Source organism: Coloeus monedula (assembly GCF_965178545.1).
Source record: "Coloeus monedula genome assembly, chromosome: 8".
Classification (NCBI taxonomy): domain Eukaryota; kingdom Metazoa; phylum Chordata; class Aves; order Passeriformes; family Corvidae; genus Coloeus; species Coloeus monedula.
Window position 1 is genome coordinate 30,820,593 of NC_138788.1, and position 26,332 is coordinate 30,846,924.

General features: G+C 40.7%; 1 protein-coding gene across 9 annotated transcripts in view; it reads right to left on the bottom strand.

Annotated features, from left to right (window-relative positions):
• ABLIM1 (actin binding LIM protein 1) overlaps positions 1–26,332 on the bottom strand; it is a 194,704-nt gene that overhangs the window by 15,432 nt on the left and 152,940 nt on the right. For 5 of the 9 annotated variants that reach the window (XM_082286640.1, XM_082286639.1, XM_082286638.1 and 2 more), the window contains 7 exons: positions 22,069–22,146; positions 19,830–19,985; positions 15,037–15,072; positions 13,627–13,756; positions 5,350–5,454; positions 2,992–3,039; positions 561–743 (listed from right to left, as the gene is read on the bottom strand). In XM_082286640.1, coding sequence (XP_082142766.1) covers positions 561–743; positions 2,992–3,039; positions 5,350–5,454; positions 13,627–13,756; positions 15,037–15,072; positions 19,830–19,985; positions 22,069–22,146 — 736 coding nt within the window. The remainder of the gene's footprint in view (positions 1–560; positions 744–2,991; positions 3,040–5,349; positions 5,455–13,626; positions 13,757–15,036; positions 15,073–19,829; positions 19,986–22,068; positions 22,147–26,332) is intronic. The other 4 variants (XM_082286643.1, XM_082286642.1, XM_082286644.1 and 1 more) reach the window with 3 other exon arrangements.

Sequence of the window (26,332 nt, forward strand, 5' to 3'; positions counted from 1 at the left end):
AAAAATTTAATTGATGATGCACATGGATTAAAGAAAAGAAGATATGTGTAGTGCTAAAACACAGAAGAAAAATACAAAGTCTGTAGAAACAGTAACTCTGAAAATCAGGAATTATTTAGTCTGTTAATAGCTCCAATTCAGTTGTTGCTTCTTGCCATGAAATTAGTCATGTGGTTGGAGACAATCATATTTTCTGTGCAATTTTTGCTATTAGTTTAGGACTAAAAGATTAAATAGAATAACTGAAAGAAGTCAGGCTTGTGTGACACACCACACTTTTTAAGCTACCGCACTAGAGTTCAAAAAATTTGCTTATGGGTTAATATCTGTGTGATCAATCCCAAAGTCCTTTAGCAAAACCCCTTATTCTCAGTGCAATTCAATAGTTTTAGATTCAGACACTCAGTGGTCCCACCAGGAGAACTGCACTTCGTGGTGAGTATCTGGACACCACCTTTGTGGACACCACCTTGCCTACACGTTTTTCCAGCTGCACTGTTCATGTCCTTGGGCACCGGTACCTTTCGAGCCGCAGAGTTGAATGGTTTGTGTTTGCATACCTATGGCAGCCAGGGAGGGAGGGCCTGGCCAGTGGTCAGTCTCAATCTTTGGTATCTCGTTGGGTGCTGGTGCATGAGCTGCTGGGAACTTGGAGGACTTGATGATATCCTCGGAGGACTTGCTCTGTGCTGCCAAGGCAGCTGCATCTAGATGGCAATCAGGGAACTTAGCTATGTAATAATCTGGAGCAGTACAAAGGTCAGCCCTAAATTGGCAAAATTTTATACTTTACAAGAAGTTAGTTTTCAAAAGCAAACATTTTCATGTTTTGCTTTTTCAATTGCAGTTTGAAGCAAAGCAATGCCTTTCTCTTGCCAATAGGCTGGAATCAAACCTTCCTCTCCTCCCGCAACCCCACCCCAAAATAACCCCAAATCAGCTTTGGATTTTACTAGGGTTTCACGGTGTAAGAATGATTAGGCAAGAGTAAGAAAATGCAGCCTAACAGTATTTGCCAATATCTCCTAAGGACAGCTGATTATTTATGAAGATGAACTCATATTTATGTACTAATATGTTTTCCTTCTAGGGCAAGAAAATAAATAATTTAGAATAACAGTACAAATTCTAACACTACTGATGCTAATTATTTCTTATTTTATCTGTGAAAAGCTGCAAAACAAAGAAGAAAAGAAACCTGAAACAAATATGTTTAACTAGGGGATTTTTTTCATGCTGCATGCCCTTGCTTGGAGCATGCAGTAGTAGAAAAAACAGACTTGAACTTATTAATAAATACTAAACTCCATTAAGATCACCTCTGCAGGGCAAGGCACTTGCAAAGCAATGAACCTCACCAATAAAATAGCTCAGTAGTGGTGTTTCCACTTAAATTCCATTTTAAGCCAAAGTCTTGTAAAAGCATGTGAGGTTGTGCATTATGGCTTTCTCTTCTCGACATTAAAAAAAGAAAAAAAATCTGATAGGATTCAGTCTACATTAAACCCAGCCTTAACTACCTCTGAGCTGGAAAACATTAGCTCAAATCACCTTTGCTATATGAGGCTATGGTATTAGAAGCAAGGGTTCTGGACCCTTCTTTCCTTTCCTCTTTTCTTTTTTTACACAGAAAGATATCTTTTAACAAAGTGATGCACTGTGTTGCTCATCCAACATGTTCCAGGTAGTTAAGCAACATCAGTGTTAGATATCATTGGGAATTCTGAGCATTTGGTAATTGGAAAACTCTAAGCATAATTGCAGGCATGGAGGAAGCTGGTCAGAGTTTACAAAAGCATGACTTCAAACAGTACTTACGTATTAGAATTGGTGATGTCAGTGGTTAAACATTCACATGTTAATGGGAGGTGAGGAGATACATTAAAACCATAAAAATAAACAGAAACAATGTTAAGACTTTTTCCAAAATGAGCATATGGCTTGAAACTTAAAAAACACAGAGGGAAAACCCTGATGTGATACTGAAGCAGTGTAATTTGCAGCGCTCACTCCTGACTACAGAATGGACTTGTGTGCTTTCCTGCTCATCCCAGCTCAATGGCTCTCAGCCAACTGTTCCTCTAAGCCCTGTAGTGCTGCTGATTTGCTACTTAACCCTAAACACATTCCACTGGATAAAACATCTGGAAAGGGATGCAAGTTCAGTCTATAAATAGTGGAGTAATCTGTCTTTCACCAAGGTAAATAAAAAACATCTCCTATGCACAGCTTTCTGTTCACAGCAGGAGGGAAGTGAACACACTCCTTTACAATGCAGCCTTCCCCGTGGGATTACAGACAGGCAAGGCCATGGGCTCCTGCCATCACTGTCATTTCAGACTTGCTATAACAACACCAACACCAAAAAGCTTAGAGCACTAACACTGCTGTCCAACTCAGAACCCAAACACCAGGAAAAACAAGTACAGCAAACTACCTGAGCTGTATCATAGGGTTGAGAGTCAATTAGCCCTCTCAGTGATAAGTCACCTACAGTATCTTCACTAATTAAAGATTCTTATTTAAAGCCACAGGTACATGTGGAATTCCAGTCTGATTAATAACATCTCCATCTTTGCTGTTGAAATAAATTATTGTACTGTGTCTGTTTAAAGTAAGGATATTTCACGAAGTCCCTGTCAGAGATCAGTCTACTGTTAATCCACTTTAACATGACCAGTACCTATACTCTTAAAATATAAACTTAAAGAAGAGAAATGCTGGAAGGTATCATAATGCAAACAGCAAAATCTCAGATAATGGCAATTTTGCCATTAATATCCACATGGCAAGATTAAACCATATAATCCAAACACAACAACATGCTTTAAAACATAATCACTTTCCAGGACATGCAATTACAGCCACTTCAAGCTTGGACTACTGAATTTTTATGCTTACAAAGTAAAAATTGAATGCTTTTCACTAATTGTACACCTTTTAATTCAGTTGACACTCCAATGTTGAAATAAAAAGGGAAAGGTCATTTACCGTGTTGTTTGTAGATGGGCGGTTTCCTGTAAATGTTGACACCTTGATCTGTGATATTAAGAAACAGAAAAAAGGGGATGTGAAAACTGCTTCAGTTTTAGATAAAGGTAACTCCACCACTAAAGCAATAGACAGACCAAATCAAGGATATAGCACAAGAAAAAGCCAGAAAGCTATTTCTAGTATTATACAAAACCAGATTATTTAAAGAAAAGAAAACATAAGAACAAGTGAAAAGTCAAAGACGTGTGGTATGAAGTCCTTTGGAGCTGATTCTGTAACATGTGGATGCATCAACTCATGAACCATTAATTTTAAAGTGGGATAAAAGAGAGGAAATGTAAGCAGGCAAGACATTTCAATGGTGAAGATACAAGCCATTTGGGGAAAACCACCCCAAATGACTTCTGTGGAAAACTGTGCTTCAGTCAGAACAGCTCAATTTTCTTTCCAACTGACTGGCTGGATGGAACAGAGGAGAATGCATCGAGCCTACAATTCACTTCAAAACCCAGAGAACAACATAGACACCTAGGACACTGCTTTCAACAGGCAACAACAGCCACACTTCAGTGAGTCAAAGGGATTCTTTATGCAGTGTTCACTGATATGCTACTAATTCTCAAACCACAAGGACAGTTTTTCTTTCTTTTTTTTGTGATTTTTTTATGCAAGGCCTACCATATTGCATATTACCTAAGTAAATCAGAATAAAAACACTCCCCAGAACTCTAATGCAGTGAATCTACAGCATGTCTAAGTGATACCATATTTTTACAAATAATAATCAAAGACAGGAACCATTTTGTTCTAAACTACCTTCCCACCCCAGCCAACACTTCGTGTATTCGGCACAGCTACAAATACAAAAGCTAATCCAAAATCAGCACTACAGTGCAAAAATGTGCCAAAATCTTATTAGAAGAGCAAATTGAGCTGCAGGGAGCTAGAAAATTAATGTCAGAAACCCATTTTGCTACTTTATTCTGCCTGAAAAAGTTTTCAGTTACATTAGAATGAAAGATGAAAAGGAATTTCAGAAACACATGCACTGTATCACAGATCCAATTAAAGTGCTACAGGACAACTTTCCCTTTGGCGTGAAGGAAAGCTAAACCTAAAAACCTACTGAAACAGAGGCAAATCGTACCCTGCAGAACCCTACATCCTTAAATAAACAGGCAAACTCAGTGCACACAAAGATACTGTGGTCTTTCATTCCTGTGTGTGATTTGTTATGGCCACTTGACCAGCAAACAGGTATGAACATTACAAGGGTAGTCATGCAGTCCTCTTGCGCACATGGACACCAGAAAGCTCCAGGGAGAATGGGAGCACAGCTCCTTCTGTGGCTGCACCACGCCAGCTGGAGAGGAGAGCTCCCCCACCATGCTCCAGGTCATTTCTCACAGCTATTCATGCAATTAGGCTTGAGTTTAGGCGAGGCACCGAGAGCCAGGTGAGCTTAAGCAGTTAAAGAGCTGACCTCAGCCAAGCCAGGTCACCCTGAAGGAAAGGGGGTGTGCACAAAATGTTTATCTGCCAGATTTGAGGAGACCAGGAAGGGCAGTAACCTCTTGCACTGTGGAGGAACACTAGGCTGAAGGGAATCTGAAAATAACTGGATAGAACAAGGCTTTCAGCTAGTGCTGAAGCAGCCAGATGCATGTCCAAACCCTAGGGACACACAGCTCATCCCATCAAAATCCAAGACACATGGGCTTCTCAGATGCTGGAACAACTGTGGAGCTGACTTCAAAACAGAAACTGCCCTCTACAGAAAGGACATCCTAAGGCACACATGTTCTTGTGGATCTGCAGATCTCTCTGAGGACACCAAGCCATTGCACAAAACAAGAAACAAGCTCACATGCTTTAAAAAGAAAGGAACACTAAACTAGAATTTTTGGGTTCAAGACTGAAACAAGTCACAACAATCTGAATGAACAACACATGTAATGGCTCACTGGCCATTACATCACTCAACCTCTTTTCTGCATGTGAATCAAAACCAACTCCTCTAAAATTAGCAGAGCTATGCTGGTGCTCAGCTGGTGCAACTGGGAGAAAAACCAAGCCCTACATAGCTCATATACAGCTCACAGACCATCAACCGACCCTGAAAAATGAAGCAGTCTTACAGTGAAACACCTGACCAAGAGAATAGGTAAAAATCACAATGAACCCCCATGTTGTTAAGGCACTACTCCTCTCAGCGAGCCCAGAAGCAGTTCCAAACCCTGAGGGTGCAACCCATGGTAAACGGTGTGAAACGATGGAGACAAGACAGAAGTTACATTAAAGGCTACATTCTACACTGTGACAGGACAGTGAGACACACACAGTGCCAGCTCCTACCTGGAACATGGAAATGTTTAGGGGCCTGAGCGTAAGTTGGAGTGAGAGGGCGACTGTCAGGCCGATAGGGGACAGGGGAGTTCCGACCGCTGGACGGCTCATTGCCTCCAATGAAAGAATGGAGAAAACAAAATGAGAAGAGGGAGAGCAATTAAAAAAAAAAAAGCAAGCCCAATCAAACCCAAACAAAACTGGTGGAATCAAAATCTCCAGGGAGAAAAGAAGTTGAACCAAAATATAAATACAAACAATGAGGAGGATTGGTAGTAGCCCTGGTGACTTTTTCCCCCCTGCTATTCCTGCAGAGACAAAAATTCATGTTCAGGCTGGAGTTGAGGTTTGAGCAGCTCAGACTCATTCTGACGGCATGCAGGCAGGAGCTGTGAGTTCGTAGCTGGTGATTAGATGGGCAGTATAGAAAAGAAGAATGGAAGGTTACTTGGCAATGATGTTTTAGTATGGAGATTGATATTTGTAAGTAAAAGGCGCAAACACGGAGCAGAGTAGTTGATATGCAAACCCAAAGCAGATAGAAGCAGATGCTGGCAGTTACTACAGTTCACTAAACCAAAAGTGTACAGAAACCAGAAACAGAAAACAGCTGTTAGGTCACTTGGCCCGTATCAAGAGGCATAACTGTTCCTTACACACTCTTTCATTGGTTTAGGAAAATTCTGATATAGCAAAATAATTTGTAAAGCAGTGCAGCCCATCTGGCAGCTGCACCCACATTATTCGTGCCGCTCCAAATCTCTGTCAATGCCAAATTTGGCTCTGATGACAATACTTCACTGCTGATTTAGCAAATCTGAATCTAATACCTAAAACCCTTAGTTCTAGTTTGCACACAGTTTGTTCTATTTGTAGGATTACTCTTGGTGGGACTATCCCTTTGCCTCCTGACAATGCTCCACAGCAATCCAACGGCCCTGAAAGTTCCTGTGTCTTGTCAGGGAGAGAGGGCTGCTGCACAGCCCTTGGTGGATCCCCAAGAATCAACACTTAACAGCCAGATATCCATTCACATGTCTGTGTGTGTACCTTAAAGGAATGCAGCTGCCTCTTTTATTGTACCATTCTTCATACTAGAGCAAACTCCCACAAGGCAAAACCATCCACACATGCTTATTTTACATGGGGGGGGGGGAGGGAGAGTGACCCCAGAGGTGAAAAGTAGGGGAGCATCAAACCCCTTCCATTTTTAAAGAATGCACAATGGCTTAAAAAACCCTATAAATGCTGATTAAGGAAGCAAGAAAAAAAAAGGAAGGTGGAGAAGGGAATGGTAAAAAATACAGGAGGGTTATAAAACATAAGAAAAAATAAATTGCAGACCTGTTTCTTATGTCCTGTTAGAAGACCCAAAATCTTAGACTCAGCATGCTATTTGTATATTTGGGGTGAGGAGATAGGTGTGGGAGAAGGAAAAAAGAAGTCTTCTTTACAATTTACACAAAAAATCCTCTTTTACTTGAACAGTCATCTGCCAATCTAAAAGGCACTAAAAGGGAAAAAAAAATGCTCTTTACAAACCTTGCTGAGATGTGCCACAGAGGCTTCAGCCAGTATACAAGTTAACCCACTGCATATGAATGTTTCAAAAATTACATGCACAGTTCAGGGGCCTTGGCTGTACAAAATTTGTCCAGAAGAATGCATGTGCAAAATTCTACATTTAGCCCTTTGACATTTCAGCCCTAAATGACATGATGCTCTTTCAACCACATGAGTTGATGGTGGTTTTCTATTTAGGGTGCAGCGATGCTGAGCTTCTTGCAAGGTAACAGTAAGGGCTAGTTTTGCTAACTCTGAAAAGCAGCATGAATGATTAGTTAAACATTATTGTCATATTTCAATCTATGGCTCTTTACTTAGCAATTCCAATATTGTGTTCTACTTCTCCAGCCTTTGAGATATTGTGATGGTGGAACACCTCACTTTATTTTACTTATGTCTTTTGTTCCTATTGAGAAATCATGAGTTACTTTTCAGCAAAATCATTGTTTTATAAGGAAAAAAACTCCATTAATATTGATAGGTCTCGAGATACAGTTAATTGTTTATACAGAACATGTCACTTTGTTTTTCTGCTTCCCTTAGCAATTACACTCAATAAAAGAGAAAAAACAAAGGGGATTTATTGACCTGTGGACTTGTCAAAACAGAGGAGTCACAAATACATTTTAACTGTTGGGAACTGGTAGTCTAAATGTGGGTGTGTTCAATTTGCAGTGCTTCTGTCACCAACACAACAAATACAGGGAAGAAACCCTTCTTAGAGCCCTCTCCACCTCCAGACACAACTAAGTGTGCCCACACCCATAAATGTATGCTGGCTGGTCTTGCATCTGGGACACAGATAATTTGTTTAGAGAGAACTGGTGATGCATAATGCACCCACTACCAGGCAGATAATTACTGTGGTATCATCCTGCATGTGATGCTTTACAGATGTCTCTGCTGGCTTCTATTTCCTGGGGTACCTAATGACTCCTGCTAGTAGTGACAAATAACTCCCCTTTACACTTCCTAGGATGGCAGCCTCATTACCTCCAACCTCTGCAAGAGGGAATGGTACATCTACTTAGATTCCCATTAGGCCATCCCTGAGGAGCCCACTCTCATAACGAGGCTTAAGTGCTTGGGGATGCAGCTGCAAAACCACCCACAATTTATGGAAGCAGTGCCAACCTCTGTGGAATGTGCACACGCACAGAGGACAGCAGAGCTCCTGGCTGCCTGTACCTGTCTCCCAGGGCCTCATGGCCAGCCTGCTTGCAGCTTTACATAAAAACCCATTAAATTTGGGTTCCTTGCCTGCACAGAAAAGTCTCTCTTACTGTGTCAGATATGCTGTAACTACTGTTAACTCCCCAAAGCAACAAGAGCACTCCGGTTAACCAACACTGTAGAAAGAACTAATTCTCACACCCTTGGCATGAAGATGAGTATGTCTGTGTGTAGGTGGGGGGATGTTAAGAGATAATGGAACAAGCTCATTCTAAAAATCATCACTACAGCACAGCAGAAGGGAAATTCGGAGGCTTTTTTTTCCTTTCCTTCTCTTTGCTCCGTCGGGTAGTTGTTTTCTATAGCTGAATTTGTTAGGCAGGCTGCCCTAGCAGCCAGGAATAGAATTGCTTGCCCACACACAGCCCAGTGTAACGCAGGTTCCTGCTGCCTTCTGAAGTGCTCACCACTGGGCTCAGTGGGATTCACAAGCTCAGCTCACAGAATCAAGCCAAAAACCCATGTGCAACCAACACTGAGCCTTCTGTCAGCTTCCAGTTTACTTGCTCTACTTCTGAGTAGACACAGGAAAACAAGCTCAACAGTACCTAAAACCCTTACTCCTAATCAGGTTTTGTCAAACAATCCTTCATCCTCTTGTCCAGATGTGTAGCCCTTATTTCACACACAAAACTGAAAATCATGAAACAACCAAAACAGAACTGTTTTCCAGAGCAGAACTTTCATCTGCATCCACAAAACCCTGTAAATAGTTACCAGGTACAGAAAGCATTTGATTTCAGAGACCTGCCTCAGGGAAGGAAAGTGGGAGTCTGTGATAAGCAAGGTCCAAATTCTCGATGAAGGTGGGTAGATTCCTCTTGGGAAGGTCTGTGAGCAAAGGAATACACACTACTTTGAAACTCTTCTTACATGGAATTCTTACAGGGGCTTTGCAATATTCTTGAATGCCTCTGAAAAATTCTAGGCATGTGAGATGAAATCCTGGCTCTCAATGGGAGTTTTGTCTCTGATTTCAGAAGGGTCAAGGTTTCTTTCATTCGTGGACTTGTTTTGATTCTTTCATAGAAAAGACAGTACTTTATTGAGACAAGACCAAATTCAATGGAAATTAGGTTAAATTAAGCCTAGGCTGATGCATATTGCATACCCTTCCAGCTTTTTCAACTTATATGTTACAGCAACAAGCTCTCACTAAGACTTTCTGAGGTGTATTTAGCCCCTTTCACTCCTCCAATTTCTTTACTTTTGGCTATGTCTATGAGATTTAATCATTATGCTTCTTTAAGCCTTATGTTGTATGAAAACACACTGAAACTGGTCTAAATGTCTGTCTTTCTGACTTGAGCATACAAAACAACACAGGTGTAATGTGCCACATGACACTTCAGTTATCATTATGCTGCTGGGAAATCATGTCCCTTTACCAAAGCAGTTGAGACACCATCTGTATTTTCTGACTCTTAAAGGAAAAAAAACCCAAAATTATAGTTTTGTGAAATCTTTCTTACAAAACAACATCAAGTTCACCTTCTTGCTAAAAGTACAAGCGAGAAAGGCTGAGTCAGTAAAAAGATCACATGGTGCCTCTTCTGTCACAGTGATATGTATTCGAGTTTCAGGAGCTTTGCTGAGTAATGACACATAAATGATGTCCAGGCCTTAAGAAAACTGAGGATTCTTACAACATCTTCCAGGACATATCTGATAAAAACCATACCCACCCCTCTGTCTACAGCACTTGAAATCCCACTTGGCCTTTTTTACCAATAACTGAAAAAAATACCTGATCTACATGCCAGGTGATTCTTTGAAATCTGAAAACAATAAGCATGGATTTCCAATAGTTCTTCTCATTTCTCTGTTGAAGAAGCTATTTTCTCAACAGAAAAAGAATGAAAATGCCACTTGAAAGAGTGTGAGCATTAATTTGGATTTACAGCAAAGAAATGTTGAAATTGCAAGGACTATGAATTAACTGCATGCTGAAATGAGCAGTATATCTATTTTTAAGGGTCCCAATCTTTTTAAGTGAGATTTTTTTTTAAAACAGTGACATAGCAGGAAAGTGGACAGTGCAGATTATCAAAAATCATCTAAAAAAGGCAAGAATATAAAATCAGTATTGGTGATCTGAATGCTTAAAGAGCCATGATGTTGAGATCTATTAACATTTCTTGAAATTTCACGGCAACAACTTTCTTGCAACTGATTTTGATTATCTCCAGATTATGTACATTAATCAATGGTGCCAGATTGTGATCTATGTTCAATTTACTCATCTCTCTCTTTTTGAGCTCTAGCAGGTGATATAAGCTATGACCTTCTCCCCAAGAGAAGAGACGGCCCAGCCAAGTGCTACAACAGAAATCAAACATTCACAAAAAGCAAGAAACAAAACTAAAAGGTTATTGAGCTAAGTGAGTTCCTTGAAGAGACACAGTGAAAGAATAATCCTCCTCCAAATCAAACCATGGAAAATAAAAGATTGAAAAAAGGACCAGATCCTCAAATAATGTAAATCCTTGCAATGCTACTGCTTTCAGCAGAGCCTGCCAATTTGCATTAGTTGAGGAGAGGCCTAGAGATTTTAATTTTACTTTGTTCAGCCCTAATTACTGCCAATGTGAATAACAAAGATTAACTTCCTTGTTGCCATTGATCTTTATATCATCTCTTTTTTTTCTTCTCTGTGTTTTTGATCACCTCGTTCTCATTCAGGCAATACTGTAATCAACTTTTTCAATGCATGCTTTAAGAACGTTGCAGTAATTAAATTTGATAAGCTAACTGCTGGAGGGATTGTTGTGTACTGCTTTAGAAAGAAGCTAAATTATGCACATTCAGGTTCTAGGCAATAAATGACAATGCTTTTCTGTGTGTTTCTACCAGGTAAATGCTTGGTGACTCTTCAACTAGGGCCCTTAGAAATGACATATTTCCTCCAGAAAAAAGGACATTATGTCTATTCTACTGTAGTTTCGAGTGCAACAGCACATTTCGAGGCATGCTCAGCTACACAGCCATAGGCAACCTCCCGGCGACACGCCTTATCAGCTCTGCCAGAACGCTAGCAGATCTCCAGCGTGGAGGATACTCCTTGGAGAGAGGCCTGGCTCCTTACCTTTGACATGGGGGATGAAGTGGTGTCGGAAGGGGGAGTTGGGGCGGGAGTCATGGAGAGCGGGGCTGCGGCTGCTCGTACGCGGGGGTGCCACGCGCTGCGCACCCAGAGCCAGCAGCTCTGCGGCAGCGGGGAGGCGGGGGGCAGGACAGAACGGAGACAAAGAAAAGCAATAAGAGACAGGCAGGGAAGGAGGCTTCGAAGGAAGGAGGGAAAAAAAAAGGCATTGAACAATTAGGATTCTGGAAAGAAGGAAGGAGAAAAAAACAGAACGGTTAAAGATGCACCAAAGGGTCCGTAAATGTTAAGACAAAATTACAGGAAGTATTAGAAGAGAGGCTTAGCTTTGAACTGCATCGCTAATTTAGCATAACATCATTGGCTTAATGAGCTTCTGACCTATGCCTTGTTACCAGAAAGTAGCCTGCTACCAGCATGCAAACATCACAAACACTGACGCCCAATTAGTTAAGAAAGCAGCTGGTTTGAAAAGTGCCTGACCAAAAAATGTCAGTCAAGAGGCATGCAAGCTGTTTTCTATTGTTTTAAGACATTCCAAAAATGCTGCCAACACCAGCTAGGGCACCGTGGGAGGAAAAGGCTGCAAACTTTTTCAGAACTTGTAGCACTTGATTTTTGAAGAACCTTATACTGACAACGTCAGTGCAGCAGCTCACTTCTCTCTCAAGGGGTAGCTGGGAGCAAAAAAGAAGTTATCTGGGGCCACTGGGTTTATTCAGAGAGAAATTATTCTTGCAAAATAACGTGGTGAAAAGAAGTGCCATTAGGAGGAAAAAACCGAACATATACAACTGCTATTATTCAACATGAGTAATCACTGTAGGAAAATAATTACCGTAGGAAAATTATTAAAGTAGCTTTAACAGCTACCCCAAAACAGCATAGGAAACATCAAATGATGAATTGTACAGAATTACTTCTGTGTCACATGAGGATCAGTAACAGGTGAGCCCAAGATGAGATCATCTGAACAGAGGTAAGTTTGAACAATTATCTTCTCAGAAAATCATTCAGGCTATGGACTTTGGAAGATTTTACATTTGGATCCAAACTCTGGCTTGAGCCCATCTGCCCATCACAAGAGTTACATAAACAGAGATTGCTTCTGGGGAAGGTCTTTGACTGAACACAGACAGTAAAACTCAACCACAGTCAAGTCTGGAATAGGGCCTGGATTTGTTCATATGCCTGAGACAACAGATAAAAATGGAAAAATCCCCTCAGAACTGGAGAATCAAGGGACAGAAGTTTGCAGCTTTTTCACGTTTTCAAGTCTCTTTCAGTTTCAGTTGTAACGTCATCTTAAAACACAGTCATGTTGTCAGCACTAAGTATCAGACACAATTTGCTTCTGTCCCACCTCCCTTGGGTCCCTTAAATAAGGCATTCACTGACAGACACAATTGGCTGCTTTCAGCCCACCCCCACTAGGAAACGGCTACAGCATTCAAGTTCCACAGTGGTGGCTCTATTATAAATCTTTAATTTTAAAAATGCAGCTCGTATTGCATATGGGCTTTTGGCATCCCAACTGTTCAGCTGTAATCACCAAGGAAGATGAAACTGTGCGATTGTATCACTTAATTTAAAAACAGATCACAAAGATTTAATTCATTACCATACACAATAAAATCAGTCTTGAAGAGTCTTCAATGAATAGCATTTAGCAATACATTTTTATGCAGTTTGGGTGTGGATGAATAGCTCATTTTCATATCTTGCTTTTATATACACAACCAGTAATTTTGGAGGCACTGGGAACCTGAATGACCTGTACATTTTCTATATTGCACACAGAACTTGTACATCACTGCTAAAAAGCAAAGTTTGTGTTTTCAAGTGTTCCCAGGCAATTGCCTATGGCTTTAATTAAAAAGATACCTTCTGAGTCCATGTCTTAAAAAATTACTAGCAATTTGGAGCATATGGGTGTTTTGCCTCTGAATGTGAGATTCTATGGCTGCACCAAGCTTTAAAGGAATTTTTTCCAAGGGAGTTAGCTTACATTACTAATTTCTGTACAGCAAGCTGTAATTTTTGTTTCCAATATGTGATACTTTTCCCAAATTCCAGAAGGAAGTTTGCGATTCACTGCTGCAAAATTTCGCTTGCTTTCAGGAACATACAAATATTTTAAAAAGAATTGATTGGAAACAAAACCAGAAGATTTATATTTATGATGCAAGAAACAGCCAGCCTAGTGCAGAAGACTATGTCAATCCAGAACAAGAAAACAGGTAGAAAATGAGACATTAAAATACACAACAATTTTTCAATCCTAAACTTCCACTTCTAAGAGAAACAAGTGCTTCACTGCACCACTGAGTGGCATAATATAGAAAGAATATTTTTTCATGTGTTTGTAATGCAGCTGCCCTTACCAGGTCTGTGGAAATGCTGGGGGGAACGTGACATGGTGGGGGTGTAGCTGTGCCGACTGTACACGGGAGAGTTAATGGAGCCCTGGCTGGTAGACCTGTGAATCATGCGGTCCCGAACATCCTGATAGCCCTGCAGGACAGAGGCATCCACTGATAAATGAAAATGCACATTACACATTCTTAGCAGCACTTAACTTCCATGGATCTGAAGGCATCAGCAGAAGCGACTGAAATAGTAACATCCCTTAAGCTTTCAACCTACTTTATTAGCACTGTTCTCCAAGGATCTGCTCCAACCCATTTTTATAGTCAGAGTTCAGTCTTGGAAGGTTCCAACACCACCTGTAATTTCTATTTAACTCTATATAATCCTAGATTTGCCCACAGTCCCTGACTCCATAAGGGAAGCTGCATCCAGAGTGTGTGTGTCTGGTAGTGACCTGCACAAGACAGATACGTGAGCTGGCCATCAGTGAGCTAACCTGGAGACCAGCATGAATTCAAAAGGTGTAGCACAGAGCTCTCTGTGGCTAAATTTACCATGTGTCACAACCAGCTACATCAGCAGATATTTATATCCAAATCAGATTCCCCATGCATCTGAAAACATGATACCTCCTTGTATAGCAAAATTCAATTTACTTGGTTTCCTGGGGGTAAAAAAAGTCAGTAAAAGAAACAGACAAAAAACCTCAAAACAGACAACACCTTCACACCCCCCCCTTCCCTCCCCCCCATGAAGCAAACTAAACCAGGACAAAAGGGAAAGGACTGATGTTAATGCATGAAGATTTACAAGAAATTTTATAGTCCCTTAATTTTTGACTAGTAGCAATCAGTACAACTTTTACGTTGCAAATAAGCAACATGATAATGCAACGATGATGATTCTGCAAGAGCATCTCTTGTATCCTGACAAATGATGTCACAAATGTTTCCTGTTATTATGATGTTCAAATTAACTCCTCTGGCAAAGCAAAACCAAAGCAGACCATAGTTTTGTTTTCTTCAAGACAAAACTGCAAATGTTTCAGTAGCAAACACGGTTTATTATTTAGATGCTTAGAGCAGCATTTTATCTCCTGTAAATCCTGCAGCTCTCGAGATCTGAATCCGCCTGTGCCACAAGGAGCAGGAATGTACCAGAAGTGACGCCTGCTGGACACAGGGCTCTGCTTTACAGACAGCAATCAGGAGGAGCGGTAGCTCCACTTTTTGTACAGTTGCTCAATAAGGGCTTCATTTTTCCTTCTTAGAAATAATTTTTGTTAAGTTTCAACATCAAGAAAACATGCCTGTGTGGCAAACAGAGATGGATCTGACTGATAACAAACCCAATGCCTGCATTGGCTCGAGGGAATAATTCTAATTACAGTAGGATACTGCCCCCAAAGGTTCCACCAAACTTACTTCTGCAGAAGGGGTAGGTGATAATGTCCTTGGAGACTGCAAAGACATAAAAAATAAGGTTATGAAATCATACCATTGCATATACTGGGACAGAAAAAGGTAATCTAAACATTGCTGCAGATACTCTGATAATGGCAATATAAAGTGGCAATGCAGAAATTACTGAGGCCATCCCAGCACCGGAACCTGCTTTTTCCACATCGCTCAGGGACTGGTCCATGAATCATTGAAGTTTAAAGTTTCTGGGAGAATCTTTATAAGTGTGAATAATTCAGTCAAGTATCATGCAAGATCATCTTAGCCATCTAATCATTGTGGTAATTAAAACACAGCTGTAAAGACCAAAATCAGAAAGAGTTATTAATTTAACAACCATGCCTGTTATGAAGAAATCTTTAAAATGGAAATCAAAAGTAAATAAACTTAACTCAGAGCTTTGCATGGAAAATCAAAATACAGAATATCTTTCAGGATGAAGCATGTTTTCCCTCCAATGTGCACACACTAGCAAAAATGTGTTTCTCCCCAAGGCCTTACATGTCATACCCATGCAAAGGAGCACGTAGTCGTCATCAACATTTCTTTGATATAACCTCCTTTAAATCTCTGTGTTGCTCCTTGGTGACGTAAGGAGAACAGACAGGAATTACAAGCATGTGTAGTGAAAGAACTGCACAAAGGCCAGTGGGCAGAAATATGCACAATATTATGAAAAGTTTCTGCAACACAGATAGGGAAACTGAGGCAAGAAATACCTTTAGAAGAAACATATGATTATGCATATGCTGATGGTACAAACAAGAATAAAGGCTATGTGTAATTACCAGTTATGTGCTCTTTAACCACCAGACAATTTGAAGCTGGGAGAGAAGGATTTAATTATTTCCTTTGTGCACAAAACTTCAATATTATTTGTCATAATAAAATGGGCAAGAGATTATGCTTTTAAATAAGACCACAATTATAGAATGATACAGCTATTAAGATAATATCTCAGAAGCAAAACTGCTGATTCTGGTCTAACTACTACACTAATGTACAACATCAGTAGTGTAAAATGTGCACAGAGTTTCTGGTAATAAATATCCAGCTGGTAAATATCCATACATTTTGGATTGAGAGACCATTCACTCTCATGGAGATGGTGACACTGGGAATGCAAAGTATCCAAACAAAGGAGCAATGTTTTTTATCGGATACAGGACGTCTCCTTTTCATCAAGTTTCCATAAAGTTGTTAAAGACTGCTTTTGTTACTTTCCATCAAAGCCTTGAAAGTCTTTTATATTCGTGTTTTCCTAATTCCTATCATCTAACAGCAGCAGCTGTAAAAACTTTCCCCACATGAAACATGCCATACACAGTGCTTTGGAACAACATTCTCTACAAAAACTGAGAGCTAACCTAAAACTCTCAGTGTGAATGAAAGAAGCAGATGTTGTGAGGTGCATTCCCACACTTTTTCTACTAGCAATTCATGTGTTACTCTAAATAGATGAATTTCTATCATCTGCTGGAGTTACCTGGATGGTGAGGTAGCATCCAGGTGGTCATAAGAATCTAAGACTGGCAAGGCAGCCCAAAAAGTAGCGTGCTGAATCCAGGTATTTTTCCTTTCATGTATTTTTACTCCATCACTAGCTGACATAATCTCACTGCTTTTTGGGAAATGGAACCTCACTCTGCAGCCAAGTTACTGTTTCATCATGCACAGGTGAACTGTCAGATCTCAAACTCTGAGGCTGCCAAGGAATATTTGGTTCTCCAGGTATTTTAAAACCTGGTCTATTACAGACAGCCACACTATGGTCAGTTTGAACCACACTGTGCAGGTGACTGAGAAAGGCAGCTCCATTCCAGAACAGCAAGCCAGTGGAAATACAGTGATGACTCCAGATGGGGAAGGGGAAGGGAAAGGAGAAGGGGAAGGGGGAAAGGAAGAGGAAGAGGGAAAGGAAAAGGAAGGAGAAAGGGATGGGGAAGAGGAAGGGGAAGAGGGCTCGTTCTGACCAAACTTACATAAAATTTTCTACCGCAACAGGCTCAATTCTCTATTGCTTTGAGATCTGAGAGTCTGCTTTAATACCTGAAGCCACACAGGTCATTTTGTCATCTGGGGAACTTCTGCTAATTTTTACAGGTGTCATTCTGCAACACAAGTTCCAGCATTTCACCCTGATGCCATTTTAGCTGTCTTTTAACTGAACTACCAGGTGGGATCTCTGCTCCATTTTGAAGCATCCATCATACTTGGAAAAATCCTTTTCTCATTTTATGTCCGTTTGTTTAGAGAAAGGTGTTTAAGAGTGCTTTCAACAAACAGAATACTTGAAATAAAGGACATAGAGGTAAAGTGCTGCTTCTCAATATATACCCAACAAAAGTTGGAACTGAGAAAAGACTTCAGTGCTCATCAGGTTGCTGCTCACAGCGCAGAACTGACAGGTCCTGAAGAACCTGAGTACCTGACAGTTTCTGGAAACTTTCTCACTCTGTTGCGGGCTAGCCTCGGTAGCAGAAAATTAATTTCCAATCTCGTTTGTCTCTTTGGACGCCGATGGCAGGCGGAGCCAGCCCGCGCTCCCCGCGAGAGGGCGCCGGGACAGCGCGGCTCCAGCGCCGGGATGGAGCCCAGCGGGATGGAGCCCAGCGGGATGGAGCCCAGCGGGATGGAGCCCAGCGGGATGGAGCCCAGCGGGATGGCGAGTGGGAAACCCGCCCGGGCACTGCCCTGGCCCTGCACTGAGAGCAGCCTCACGCCGGCTCTGCTCACTGCCATGCTGGTTTCTCGCTTTCTGCGGCTAGTGTACTGTTCTCTTGTAGCCCATCCCCTAGAATTACGGTTTGTGTCCATCTCTGGATAAAGTTCGGTGCCTCTTGCACCTGTCCCCTTGTACACCCAAAAATCCTTCTTTGCTGAGACTGGGTTGCTTTTTTTTTTTTCTTTTTCTCTTTAAATCATCGTGAGGGGCATTTCTAGTGTACAAGGGTAAACTGAGGGTACCCTTTTATTTAACACCACCACATACACACCTTTTGCAAAGGGAATGCAGGATAAATCACTGTCTGCAAGATTAAACATGTCACCTTCTTTGCTTTTTAAAGATGATGGGGACTGATGTATGTTGTACCAGGGTTGCTGTCACTTGATTACCACAAAACAAACACAGGGTAAGGGATCAGTCCACCCCAATGGGCTTGTGTTCTCATTAGGGCAAGGGAAGGGACGAGAAACAGATACAAAGAGGTGAGGTAACTTGCCCAAGGTGACAGAAGTCAGCAGCAGCATTGGGTGAAAACCCAAGACCTTCTAAAAAGAAAGTGAGAGCCCTGTCTGTTCCCAGAACAAATTTCTGTAGTCACTAGAAATTAACTGAATTTAATGCTGGTGAAAATACGGTGTAAGAAAACCCCAAAGGCTTTTGCTTATTCCCAGAACAAGCATAAAAGCAGACAACTTACACCATATTGCTTTATCAGCTTCCAACATGCTTCTTTGTCAGTAAGAAGCTTCCCTTTAAGGATTAACAAATAGTTCACTTTCTCTAGTGAGATTAGCTCCCTCTGTGTGACCAACAAGAGACTTGTGTTTGTAGCAGGTTTTGTGGAATGGGTCAGGCCTGTTGGAACTGGTCAGAGGTCACCAATGCATCTCACAGTGGTTTTGAACCAGATGCAAGCTGGATTCGCTACCAACATAAATTGCAGGGGAGAAATTCTGTAATGTTCTGACCTGTTAATCTCTTATTTTATTCCTGAGCTGAATTTTCAATTCATGATTTAAAATAACGCTATAAAACATTAAAGAACAAAGGAGAAAAACTGATGCAGTTCTGACCTGCTGGTGGGCAGAACATTGAGAAGAAAGCAGATTATCAGTCACACTGATCTGGTCATCTACAGACCACTGGTGCCTGAATGATTTGCTGCAATTCTTTTTTCTTCAACTTATCTTCATACTCAATTCAGTTACAGTCAGTAAGGTCACTGAGATTGCAGCAGTAAATCCATTTCCACATCCATTTAGATTTGCATTCAGGAAGGCTGATTCACAGACAGATGGTATTAGATGACAAAACCTGCTTCACAGACTGCACTGGAATCATGTAAATAGTAATTGCACCTATGGAAATTCACCTGAGGAAACTGGGGACCAACAATCTGAAAGATACCTTTATGCACAAGTTTAGAAGAATAAATGACATAGCTTTTTCTTATTGCTGCATGATACAAGAATCCTTAATAAATGCCAGCAGGTTAAAATGTGAGGCAGGTATGTCTATAACATGATTAACCTGCTTTCCCAGGTGGAAGAGCACTTCAGTCTGACACAGTTTTATCCAGTATGTCTGGCAAAGTGCTCTGGTGATATATACTTCCCTTCAGTATCTATGAGATAAGTATCCTGCTGCTATCTTAGTCCATAGAATATCATGGTATTCCTCCTATTCTCTCGTGAATATTGGTGCTGCACAGCACAGCAGCACATTGGCTTTTGCCTCACTTTCTGGACTTTGCCATTCCCAAAGATTAGGATACCCCTGGGAGTTACGAGGAAGCACACAGAGATAGCCTGCAAGCCTCCCCCCTGCCATTCCTCTGCTGGTGTCAGTGCAGGTGTCTAATCCTGCAGTTTCACACTGAGGCAGCAGCGTGAGTGTTCCCAGTACCCCCAGATCAGACAGACACAAAGCAGTGTGAACAGCAGCAGCAAGGATCTGCAGGAGTGCGATGGGAAGCGGAGCGGGCTCTGGATGCAGTGCACAGCGGAATGAGGAGCTGGTGGGTCATTACCTCTCCAAGACTCTGTCTCTCCTGTCTGTCCTCGTAGGCGGAGGTGTAGAATGGCTCATAAGTAATTAGGTCTGGACGTTCAATGTCATAAATGGCCTTGACTTTGGGAATGGCTGCTAAATCCTTGTAATCAAGGATTTCATTGTCTACTTTTGCCTAAAGGTCAAAGACAGAAGACAAATTAACTTACAAAAATGCATTGGCAATTTCTGTTTTACACAATTTATGATTTTGTGTATTTGTTGTCACACTGTTGCTATGGAAACCCCTTTTAGGCACCCTACATGTGCAGTGAATGCTTCTTGTTCTTCTCCAGCAGGCCTCCTCTACAGCAGCTCACAGTGTTTTCTCTTCTCTTAGGGAAGAAAGAACATGGCATATACAGATCTATTTACAAAAGTTTCTTATCCCCAGTAGTGAGCTGGAAACTTCAGCTGTGCAAATGACTCATATTGTGGCCTCAGGCAAGTATTTTCACCTTTCTGCTCTTGTTTTCCCATATGTAAAATGGGTGATAACATCAATTTAGTTTGCAGATTACAGAGATTACAAAAGGATTTCATGCTGAAGACCACAGACATATACTCAATTTATAACTGTGCACACAAGAGGAAACAGAACTTACTGGAAGGAAATAAAAAGACAAGGAGGACTGTCAGGACTGGGTTTCTAAACTCCCAAATGAAATTATTACATTGCATTCCTCACTCATCCTATACCCAAGCTTCTGACTAAAGCACCCATTCCTTACCAGCTATATGGTGCAAGCATGGACTATTTTTTCCAATAAGACTGCAAGGAGATCTTGACTAGTTAAAAAAAGGAAGTAGGAAATAAATTCCAAAGTCAGCTGCACCCATTAGAGGGAGACAGGAAGAGGTCTTACAATCAGTTTAGATAACTAATATATTTCTTCAGTTACAGAAAGACTTTAAAAGTTATCAGCATGCTTTTTTACCTACCTTACTGAAATACACTGCTGACTAAAAGTGAAAGAAGATACTCAAATTGTTTTCCAACACTTCTACTAGATACCTTATTTATTCATAGTAGATTGCATAAGGGAACTCACATTCAGTTCTGTTCTTGCTGAGTGCTAGCACCTAGTAAACATGCATTTGCCTTCCTAAGGTCTCTAACAAACACTGGTCTTGGTGGTTCTTAAGCAATGCCTTAAACTAGAAACAATACAAAACATTTCCTGCTAGAGAAGAAAGGTTTGAAATAGTTAGGACAATCACTGTCTAAAAATAGACTCAAATCTGTTTAGCTTTTAATTACCAGATAAAACAAAATACCTTAAGCCATTTTAACCTTTAAAATATTTAGGTATATTAATATATGATATAGTATTTTTACCACGGTCTGTTAATGAGCTGCAAATATGTCTGGATACTCTTAATCCAATATAAATTACTACAGATATTTTTGTAGACCCTGATCTAGGCCACCACGTTGCTCTACAGATGGTGATTTTGAGCAGTAATTAAATTTCATAAACTACAGTTTATGAAGTTGATATTACCCACAGAATGGTAGTTCTCCAGGACATGCTTTGTCTTTTGATATCTGCAGTGTCAACACTTTCCACATATCAGCTTATTTTTGTGATTGTTGAAATGCACAGAAGAACTAGAGTTTAACTCAGGACGTGAGATTCATAGTTTTGGACATTTTTCCTGCATTATTGTAACTGCCAAATTTCTGTGTTTTACTCTCTATTTTCATCTATATAATCTCAAGGTTATCTATAAAATCAGTGATTCAGCATTATGCTTAATAACAGTTTTGTCCTAAATTAAAAACACCTTTCCTTTCACAACCAAAAAATCTGACTTTAAAAATGGAAGGTGTTGGATCAGGCAGGCTTCTTTCAGTGTAGCTGATCCTGCTCCCCACGTTCCCCAAGTGCAGAGAGCAGAGCTCTCAAAAATTGTGTATCAAAGTGCACAGATCTCCTCACAAAATCCTTACAAAGTTGGAATGACCCTTCTGCTCTCTGTCCCTCTTCACACCACCAAGTCACATCAAAAGATTTACTGTACCTTTCCAAGAGAAATGTGACCTGGAAAAGGCCTACCCTGCTCTTCAAATCCTGTAGTTATAAAAGCTACATGGCAACAGTTTTAACAATTTAAGCACTAAAATAAAGCAGCAGTATAAAAGTGATTTATTTCAACATGAGCAGTTCATGTGCAAGCAAAGGCTCGGCAGCTTATTCATCAGAAGGAATACTTACATAGATAGTGTGGCCTGGAGAGCCAGGTATACTGGAACCTGGTCTGGAATAAATGCTTTCTGATGATGTTCTTGTAGGCTGAAAAACAAAAGGGAACTTTTGAGAGCAATCTGAAGCCACTAACGTTGGCAATTTTAAGTGAAGAAATCTGCATACATCTTGAAAATAACTGAATTTAGGAAAAAATGTCAACACAAATGCAAGCATTCTGGCAAATTCCACAATCTTGTGAGGCAAGTGGGCTTTTTTTTTTTTTTTTTTTGGTAGGGGAAGGAGTGGTGTGAGAGGGGCAGAGAGTTTTCTAAATCATACAGTGTAAAAGACTAGACTGACAACAATAATGAACAAAATCAAACAGCACCTGCCAGAGACACTGTAGGAGCCATACAAAGAACCATCCAGGATAGTCCTGCTGGTCATTTTAGCAACACATTAGTTCACAAACCACTGTAGGGATCAGCAGTCCAGCAGACAAAACCATTGTGAGGAGCACAGCACACACGTTATCTCTTTCCACGTGTTCAATCCCTGGATTTCCATTAGGAATGAAATAATCAGAACTGAATTCAGCCTTCCTACGTAGAAGGACCTGAAGTCCTTTGATTGGAGCTGTTCCCTACATCTGCAGCACAACCAAGATGCAGCAGGGAAGTCAAATGTTGGCTGAAATGTCATGGTTCCTCACACTGCAAAAGTCATGATGTTTAATGACAATGTCCTGCAAACCAAAACTCATGAGAACACTCTCACCCCTACAGAGCCAGAGCTGCTCCATTCAGTACATTTTCCAACACTTGTCAGGACTAAATAGACACTGATGCCCTGGAGGAAGTTTTGTGAGAGGAGACAAAATAACTGATGACCAGGATGTGGGGATCCTGAAAACCTGATGCATTTGAAAAGTATTCTGTTTGATCAAAAGTCACCCTGGCTGTTTTGAAGATTACTCCTAAACTTGGCATGCAGCAGACACACAAAGGTAGTCAACCATATCCCAGTTGCAACTGAGAAACCATGAACAGTTTTTGCTGCCTCATTGACTGCAAAGAACCAAATCCCATCACAAAGCCTCGTGTTAGCAGGATGACTCTGATGACACCAGTGCAGTGGGATACTTCCAAGTCACTTAAAATTAAATCCTGGTAACAGTCCTTACCTCATCAGCTTGTGACATTAGGCCCCCTGGACTAAGGGACCTTCAGGCACACCTGAAGAGAAACAAGGCTTGACAGCCTGGCTCACTATTTCTTAGGAAATACTGGAGTGAACACAAAAAGGCTACTGGACCTATCTAATCTCTCAGCACACATTTCCTGAAGAACCCTTCAACTGACCCCAGAGACTTTCTACTTTTAATTTCAAAGCCAGAGAAGCTATTGGAACCATCTGTATATAAAATGCTGAAAACTAGTCATGGATCATACAGCGGGCTTTCTCTGACTTCGCTTTTGAAAACGAAGTCACCACATTCAGGGAGAGTCAGAGAAACAAAAGGCTTCCAATATGTTCCACCAAAAAACGTAAGATTCGGATCAAACAGAGAGCAGATGTAGTTGTGGACTGACACCTTCACAAATCCTCTCCAGAGCATGTTTGAGAACACTTTCTCAGCTGGACCTTTACATGTTTCTTTGCTTTTCACTCTGTAGCTGCAAATTCCTACATCTCAAAAGGGAACAGAAATTTCTCATCTGCCCTTAAGCTCCTCCCAAACCAAAAAACCCAACAACAAGCACTTGTTTCATGGAAATGTTACAAGAATTGAGCTGGAAAATCTAGCTGCTGTTGAGAAACACTTTATTCTCCCTTCCATTCTTCCATTTCACTCTGTTTGAGTGGAGACACATGTCACATGTTGCTGCAGTTACTATGGAAAGCAACTGTTTTCATTACAACATAGGGAACAGTATGAAGTACTTGAGGTACTGTTAGGGGTTTTTCTGTTACCTTTGGCTTTTGGCAGACATACTTTGAGAGTTTAGTCTGCTCAATTTTCCCTGTTGTAGGAAAACAAGTGTTAGAGGCAGTTATGGCTTATTCCCACTTGGCAGGCCCTTTGGATCTTTTATAATTGCCTCAGAAAACAAGGAATTCTCAGTCCTCGCTCCAGCTCCTTAGACTTATCTCTTAGTGTCATTGCTAAAAATCTTATCATTTAAGGAAAATTCACTTGCATTTATCACTTCAGTGAATTTATTAGTTAGATACGTTAAGAAGATAGTTTCAGCCATATCCTGATAATAAATTTCTTAGGTGCTCTTAGCCCTGGAGTACAGGAGGAGTTGTCAGATGGACTGGTAAGTTGTAGCACCTGTTCTTCATTTCCTCGCTGTGTTTCTGTTCCAAGTTCCTCTTTACCATCCCATTAACAAGGCCATGAGCCAGATATGACACCCTTTAAACCAGTTTTCTATTTTCTGTAACTCTTTCTGCGTACATCAATTTTACCTTCTGCCTATTGCAAAGCTCCCTGCTGCCTGGGCAGGATGCCCTGCTGCCAGCCACGGCCTGAGCACACACTGCTCCTTTCCTGAGGAGCTGAATCCAAGCAGACCTGGAACTCTGAGGCTCCTCTAGCAGCTCCCAGGCCTGTACCTTGCTTATGTCTAAACATACCCTTGAAGACAGTGCATGGAAAGGACTTGTATATCTACTCTCACCCTTCCTGCCTCACTTTGCCCTATTTCTCATTTTGAGTTACCCAGGCTGTTTCCATCACAGATGGCTCTTTCCTACTCTGCTTCTTCCCATATGGTCTGGAATCCTTCACAGCTTTGCACTTTCCCCTAAAGACAATTGCATTCCACTTAAAAACATTCATGCTGCTTGCTTTAACAAACCAAAGATTCCTTGATATAAGCTGTTCCTCTGGAATACTTTTAGTTGCTATGGTTGGCTCCTCTCCTAAGAGACCTATAATAGCTCCCATTTGAAAATCTGTGACCTGGTATGGCTTTTATTAGATTGAATGTTCCACTTTCGTCCCTGACCCTGTGTAACACCATTGTGACTCTGTATCTTAAACAGGTGGCAAGAGACACACTGGAGGTCAAGTTCTCTATTGATGTACCGGCACTGGGGTGTAAATTCCACCTTAGAGGGGAGCTGATCAGAGCACAGCTAAAACAGGAATAGGAATGGCCCTGATGTAACCTTTAACATTGGAGATGCGGAGATAACACGAGAGCATCTCTTTCACACGTTGTTCAAAGAAAACAGGTGAAGAAAAAGGGCACAGTATTTAATATGAATGCAATAATTTAGAGGTATTTAATTCCATCACAATAGTCCTGTGACACTTGTTCTACACTCCCAGCAACAAAACAAGTTAAGCTGCCTTACTTCTTCTGCAAACAGATCTGAAACATTTTTTATATGATCTTTTCCATGAAGGATTCAAATACAGCTTTATATAAAGCCATCTTTGTGCAGAGAAATTTAAAGGAAATTTCTATGAAGAGCTAATAGTTTTTTTCTTTTCTGGTGGTACATGGCTTCTCCACATTTTCTGACAGTAGAAGAGTCATCGCTTTTTTCCTTTCCTCTTCCCCGCAAATGGATGTAACAGTAGTAAATATATCAATATAGGATGTCTGTACCAAATACAGAAAGTCTATGAAGTATATGAAAAAAAAATCAATAGAAATTGAGTCAAGTAAAATTCATGCATGTCATTAAAGGAGCCAAAGGAAAAAAAAGATCACAAAGCATCTAAAGTATTTGCAAGGCTTCTCAGTATTTGCCACTTTATCACAGACTTCTTATTTTCATGTTTTTGTTCTTCATTCCATGCATTTGCCTTCAACACAAAAGTTCTTTACCAGTTTAATTTGCAGACTGATAGAGGTAATACCAACTGTCATGCTCATCCTCTTAGGTTCACTGTGAATTGAGTGCTCAGTTATCACATCACCCATGCAGATGCCCCAAACTGATTAACTTGGTATTTTAATATTAGACTACAAAGCTTAAGATGTTCATCTGCATTTACTCCTGTTTATCATGTCATCATGCATGGTACATCATCTAAATAAATAACTTCTTAAAAAAATAAAAGAATCCCCACTAGAGCCATTCACATCATCCAGGTACTGCTACAATGTGGTGGCTCTGGCATTCTCAAGTACAGATGTTCAGCATCATGCTCTGTAAAAACTTACAGGTGCAGGCAACCAGATCAAAACTGATCCCAAGAACATCTGGCCAAATGGATGCACTATCGTTTAACAAAGGCATCGTCACCATTTACAGTACCTGCCTTAAT